The 6474-nt window shown below is 51.8% G+C and overlaps 1 protein-coding gene across 3 annotated transcripts in view; it reads right to left on the reverse strand.

Moving 5' to 3' along the window:
* Positions 1-330: 330 nt before the first annotated feature.
* The window catches only part of mbd1a (methyl-CpG binding domain protein 1a), a 32172-nt gene continuing 26028 nt past the window's right edge, over positions 331-6474 (reverse strand). For all 3 annotated transcript variants that reach the window (XM_042004789.1, XM_042004788.1, XM_042004787.1), the window contains 5 exons: positions 6392-6466; positions 5978-6316; positions 5736-5900; positions 1111-1245; positions 331-937 (listed from right to left, as the gene is read on the reverse strand). In XM_042004789.1, the coding sequence (XP_041860723.1) occupies positions 710-937; positions 1111-1245; positions 5736-5900; positions 5978-6316; positions 6392-6466 (942 nt within the window). In that variant the 3' untranslated portion in view covers positions 331-709. The remainder of the gene's footprint in view (positions 938-1110; positions 1246-5735; positions 5901-5977; positions 6317-6391; positions 6467-6474) is intronic.

Genomic DNA, 6474 nt, shown 5'->3' on the forward strand with positions numbered 1-6474 from the left:
AAACCGTGTAGTCGAACATTTGAAACTAAACTTTCATAACATGCGTCACCAGTTTGTCCTGCTGAGGACTCTGGTCCATCCAGAGTCTTTGTTCTGCTGAGGACTCTGGTCCATCCAGAGTCTTTGTTCTGCTGAGGACTCTGGTCCATCCAGAGTCTTTGTCCTGCTGGGGACTCTGAACATCCGTTCCGCTGGAATCAAACCACCGAGCTTCGTTTTTAGAGGAGCACCTCGTTTAGTGTTGTGGGCATTAAAGCTGTCACCAGCTTCATCATCCTCATCTTCATCATTGTGTAGACGTCCAACAGAAATGATGACATCACTCTGAGCAGCTTTCTAAAAACTTTATTAACAAAATCAAAACTATAAAATCCAGGATCTTCATCAAAAAACAAGCATCCTCATCATCAGACTGAGCTGGTCTCTGTTAACCAGAACCAAGAGATCAGGGGACCATAGCGGAACCAGGACCCGGTTCAAAAAAAGCAGAACTGGCCGGTTTAGAACACGCTGAGGTAGAAACGTTTGGACCCAAAGCTGTCAGACCCTAGCTGAGGACTAAATTACCCAGAATCCCCAGAGACAGAACAACCCCGGCGTCTCCAGCAGACAGCACCACCATCACCAACCGTGAGCTGAACAGGAATGGGTGTGGCCTCACCTGCTCAGGTGAGGGTAGAAGGAGGCACTTTTCTACAAACAAGATTTATCATTCTTTAAAAGGCAATTTTTCTGTCTCTACACCTCCATCATCATCTTCTTCCTCCTCCTCCTCCTCCTCCTCCTCCTCCAGCAAGCAGGGCAGACAGGTGAGGCAGGGCGGGACCAGCAGCAAGTGACAGGCAGGTGATTTCACCTGCTGAAGGCAGTTGTGGAGTCGAACCCTTGAGCCTTGACAGATGGTCATCCGCTCCAGATCGAGCAGCAGAGACACCAGCTGCCAAACACAGACAGAGCTGTTAGCATCGTTAGCATCCTCAAGCTAATTATCACTATAGCAACCGCTCCAAGTAAACCGGGTCCAGGATGAATGAAGACGGAAGAAGCTGAGCCTCGTCGGTGCAGTCCGAACATCTCTTACATCACCACCATCTCCAGCGAGGTCGTTACCTGGCTCAGGTGTTCCACCCTGTGTGTGTGTTCCTGGTACAGTCTGTGTGTGTCGGGCAGCAGGCGGTTCTGGACGCTGACATAGACGTGGCGATCGGGTCCGACATGGACGATGGTGTCCGTCATGGAGGACAGCTGAGACGGTGAGGACAACATGAGGTCAGCATCCATTCCCCCCATCCATCCATCCATCCATCCATCCATCCATCCATCCATCCATCTGTCCATCCATTCATCCATCCATCCATCAATCCCTCCATCTATCCATCCACCCATCCACCCATCCATCCATTATCTGCCGCTTATCCGGAGTCGGGTTGCGGGGGCAGCTGCCTAAGCAGGGAAACCCAGACTTCCCTCTCCCACATTCGCCAGCTCATCCGGAGGGACCCCGAGGTATTCCCATCACTGGGGCCTCTTTCCGGTGGGACATTCTGGAACACCTCACCAGGGAGGCGTCCAGGAGGCACCCTAACCAGATGCCCGAGCCACCTCATCTGGCTCCTCTCGATGTGGAGGAGCAGCGGCTCTACTCTGAGCTCCTCCCGGATCACCGAGCTTCTCACCCTATCTCTAAGGGAGAGCCCGGCCACCCTGCGGAGAAAACTCATTTTGGCCGCTTGTATTCGCGATCTTGTTCTTTCGGTCACTACCCACAGCTCATGACCATAGGTGAGGGTAGGAACGTAGATGGACCAGTAAATCGAAAGCTTTTTTCTCAGCTCCTTCTTCACCACGACAGACCGATGCAGAGTCCACATCACTGCAGACGCCGCACCGATCCGCCTGTCCATCTCCCGCTCCATCCTACCCTCACTCCTGAACAAGACCCCGAGTTACGTGAACTCCTCCATTTGGGGCAGGACCCTATTGCAGACCCGGAGGGAGCACTCCACCCTTTTCTGGCTGAGGACCATGGTCTAGGATTTGGAGGTGCTGATTCTCATCCCAGCTGCTTCACACTCGGCTGCGAATCGCTCCATTGAGAGCTGAAGATCACGGCCCGATGAAGCAAACAGAACATCATCCGCAAAGAGCAGAAACCCAATCCTGAGGCCACCGATCCGGATCCCCTCAACACCTTGGCTGTGCCTAGAAATTCTGTCCATAAAAGTTATGAACAGAATCGGTAACAAAGGGCAGCCTTGGAGGAGTCCAACCCGCACTGGAAACAATTCTGATTTACTGCCTGCAATGTGGACCAAGCTCTGACACCGCTCATACGGGGACCGGACAGCTCGTACAAGCGGGTCCGGCACTCCATACTCCCAGAGTACCCCCCACAGGAGACCCAGGAGACACAGTCGAACACCTTCTCCAATTCCACAAAGCACATGTAGACTGGTTGAGCAAACTCCCATCCCCCCTCCAAGACCCTGAAAAGGGTGTAGAGCTGGTCCACTGTTCCACGACCGGGACGAAAACCACAATGCTCCTCCTTAATCCGAAGTTCAACTATATATCCGACGGACCCTCCTCTCCAGCACCCATGAATAGACCTTATCAGGGAGGCTGAGGAGTGTGATCCCCCTGTAGTTGGAACACACCCTCCGGTCCCCCTTTTTGAAGAGGGGGCCACCACCCCAGTCTGCCAGTCCAGGGGAACTGTCCCCGATGTCCATGCGATGCTGCAGAGGCGTGTCAGCCAAGACAGCCCTACAGCATACAGAGCCTTAAGGAACTCTGGGCGGACCTCATCCACCCCCGGGGCCCTGCCCCCGAGGAGCTTTTTAACCAACTCAGCAACCTCAGCCCCAGAGATGGGAGAGCCAGCACCAGCTACCCCAGCTTCCTCATCGGAAGACGTGTTGGTGGGATTGAGAAGGTCTTCAAAGTATTCCCTCCACCGCCTCACAACGCCCTGAGTCGAGGTCAGCAGCCCCCCATCCCCACTGTACACAGTGTTGACGGAGCACTGCTTTTCCCTCCTGAGCCGCCGGATGGTGGACCAGAATCTCCTCGAAGCCGTCCGGAAGTCATTCTCCATGGCCTCTCCAAACTCCTCCCACGCCCGAGCTTTTGCCTTAGCGACCGCCGAAGCTGCGCTCTGCTTAGCCCGCCGATACCCATCAGCTGCCTCTGGAGTCCCACAGACCAAAAAGGCCCGATAGGACTCCTTCTTCAGCTTGACGGCATCCCTTACTGCCAGTGTCCACCAACAAGTTCAGGGGTTACCATCACGACAGGCACCGAAGACCTTACGCCCACAGCTGTGGCTGGCTGCCTCGACAATAGAGGCACGGAACACAGCCCACTTGGACTCAATGTCCCCCGCCTCACCCGGGACATGGTTGAAGCTCTGCAGGAGATGGGAGTTGAAACTCTTTCTGACAGGGGACTCTGCCAGATGTTGCCAGCAGACCCTCACAACACGCTTGGGTCTGCCAGGCCTGACCGGAATCCTCCCCCACCATCTGAGCCAAATCACCACCAGGTGGTGATCAGTTGACAGCTCCGCCCCTCTCTTCACCCGAGTGTCCAGGACATGCGGCCGCGAATCCGACGACACGACTACAAAGTCGACCATCGAACTGCGGCCTAGAGTGTCCTGGTGCCAAGTGCACATGTGGACACTCTTATGTCTGAACAAGGTGTTCGTTATGGACAGTCCATGATGAGCACAGAAGTCCAACAACAAAGCACCACTCAGATTTAGATTAGGGGGGCCATTCCTCCCAATCACGCCCCTCCAGGTCTCGCTGTCATTGCCCACGTGAGCATTGAAGTCCCCCAGCAGAACGAGGGAATCCCCAGAAGGAGTGCTCTCCAACACCCCCTCCAAGTACTCCAAAAAGGGTGGGTACTCTGAACTGCTGTTTGGTGAATAAGAACAAACAACAGTCAGGACCCGTCCCCCCACCTGAAGGCTACCCTTTCATCCACCGGGGTAAACCCCAACGTACAGGCGCCAAGTCAGGGGGCAATGAGCATGCCCACACCTGCTCGGCACCTCTCACCGGGAGCAACTCCAGAATGGAAGAGGGTCCAGCCCCTCTCAAGGACAGTGGTTCCAGAACCCAAGCCGTGCGTCGAGGTGAGTCCAACTATATCTAGCCGGAACCGCTCAACCTCGCGCATCAGCTCAGGCTCCTTCCCCGCCAGAGAGGTGACATTCCACGTCCCTAGAGCTAGCTTCTGCAGTGAAGGATCAGACCGCCAGGGTCCCCGCCTCTGGCAGCCACCCAGCTCACACTGCACCCGACCCCTGTGTCCCCTCCTGGAGGTGGTGAGTCCATGGGAGGGGGACAGGTAAAATAATGTAATGAAAATTAAGAATGAAAAATAGTTCAAACTATTTGGTAATAGCTATAAAATTATTTTTTTTGAAAATATTTATATGAAACATGAATTATTAGAAGAAACAAATGTTTTCATGGAAAATATTTATAGAAATTATTAGATTTTTTTCCATTTGCTATAGAAAATTATAAAATCAAGATTTTATGTTTCAGATGATTCTGCAGTCGTTGTTAACATCTTTTAAAAAGCGACGTGAATGACAGTAAATATTCTTTAATCATGATAAAAAACGTGAAAAATACTAGATTATATAATGAACTGGATTTTATGTAACTGAATCACAGATGATGGAAATGGTTGTTTCTCCAGTCTTTTTAAATCCAGCTCCAGAATGTGTGAAGTAATCCTAGTTTTTAGGGCTGGAATAAAACTTTTCACCACAAAGAGCAACAGTAAGACCTGGTTTCTGGTTCTGGCTGCTACCTCCAGAGTTTCTGTCCCACCGTGATGAGACAGACGTCTCTGGAACCAGCAGAGTCTCTGCTTTCATACGACTCCTGGTTTGTGTGGATGCCGATGCTTGTTGGAGTCTTTTAGCTGAGTTTCTCCCGTCATGTTGCTATGCTACATGTTATAATTGCTGCTTCTTGCTATTCATGTTGCTATGCTACATGTTAGCATTGCTGCTTCCTGCTAGTCATTTTACTATGCTACATGTTAGCATTGCTGCTTCCTGCTAGTCATGTTGCTATGCTACATGTTAGCATTGCTGCCTCCTGCTAGTCATGTTACTATGCTACATGTTAGCAGTGCTGATTCCTGCTAGTCATGTTGCTATGCTACATGTTAGCATTGCTGCTTCCTTCTAGTCATTTTACTATGCTACATGTTAGCATTGCTGCCTCCTGCTAGTCATGTTACTATGCTACATGTTAGCATTGCTGCTGTCTGCTAGTCATGTTGCTATGCTACATGTTAGCATTGCTGCTTCCTGCTAGTCATTTTACTATGCTACATGTTAGCATTGCTGCTGTCTGCTAGTCATGTTGCTATGCTACATGTTAGCATTGCTGCTTCCTGCTAGTCATGTTGCTATGCTACATGTTAGCATTGCTGCTTCCTGCTAGTCATGTTGCTATGCTACATGTTAGCATTGCTGCTTCCTGCTAGTCATTTTGCTATGCTACATGTTAGCATTGCTGCTGTCTGCTAGTCATGTTGCTATGCTACATGTTAGCATTGCTGCTTCCTGCTAGTCATGTTGCTATGCTACATGTTAGCATTGCTGCTGTCTGCAGACATCTGCTGGACTGCAGGATCTCGTGCTGGACCCTGTACAGGGGGTCTGTGATGAAGAGCATTAGTGGAATAAAAATAAGTCATACTCTGGAGCACTGCAGCAGCTGCAGAACCGGTCCTTCAGCCAGAACAGCCACCCAATGAGCGGGCAGCACCGTCCTCCTCAACGCCTGCAGCAGCAACTGCAAGCCCCGCCCACCTGTGACATCATCGTTGACACCACCTCCAAACAGCTCAAACAAACCCGAGCTCTGAAAACACAGACAGGAGGCGACTCAGCCCAACTTCCTGCATTTAATCACTGACAATGACTGGCAGTTCCACTGACCAATGAAATGAACTCTGGCCGCTGGCAGGTGATGTCACATGCCGTGACTTCATCATTGACAGGTACAGTGATGTCAGAGGGAGCCGGTGAGGACAGCATCTCCATCTCCTGATCAGAACCGCAGCCCAGCAGCTCCACCTCCACGTCGTAAAACCTCCATTTCTCCGACACCCTCTCTGTGCACCCTAGCTCCTCCATCCCACCGCCACCTGTTAGGCCCCGCCCCAACACGTTCACCTCCACAGGCTCCTCCTCCTCTTTGGGCTGCAGCATTTGGACTGGAGAAGGAGGAGGAGGGATGAAGGTGAGGCCTGTGGAAACATGGAGGACAGAAACCTCCTGGACAGACGACAAGTTGAGGTCAGAAACAGCAGAGTTGAAGTGGAACTGTGGAACAGGATGAAACTGGTTTACCTGAGGCAGACAGGCGAGGGCGGAGTTGGAGCGCATGCTGGGAGAAAGACGGCTGCCCTCCACGTTCAGGTTCAGCTGGAACA

Source organism: Melanotaenia boesemani, chromosome 13 (assembly GCF_017639745.1).
Source record: "Melanotaenia boesemani isolate fMelBoe1 chromosome 13, fMelBoe1.pri, whole genome shotgun sequence".
In the NCBI taxonomy this organism is placed as follows: domain Eukaryota; kingdom Metazoa; phylum Chordata; class Actinopteri; order Atheriniformes; family Melanotaeniidae; genus Melanotaenia; species Melanotaenia boesemani.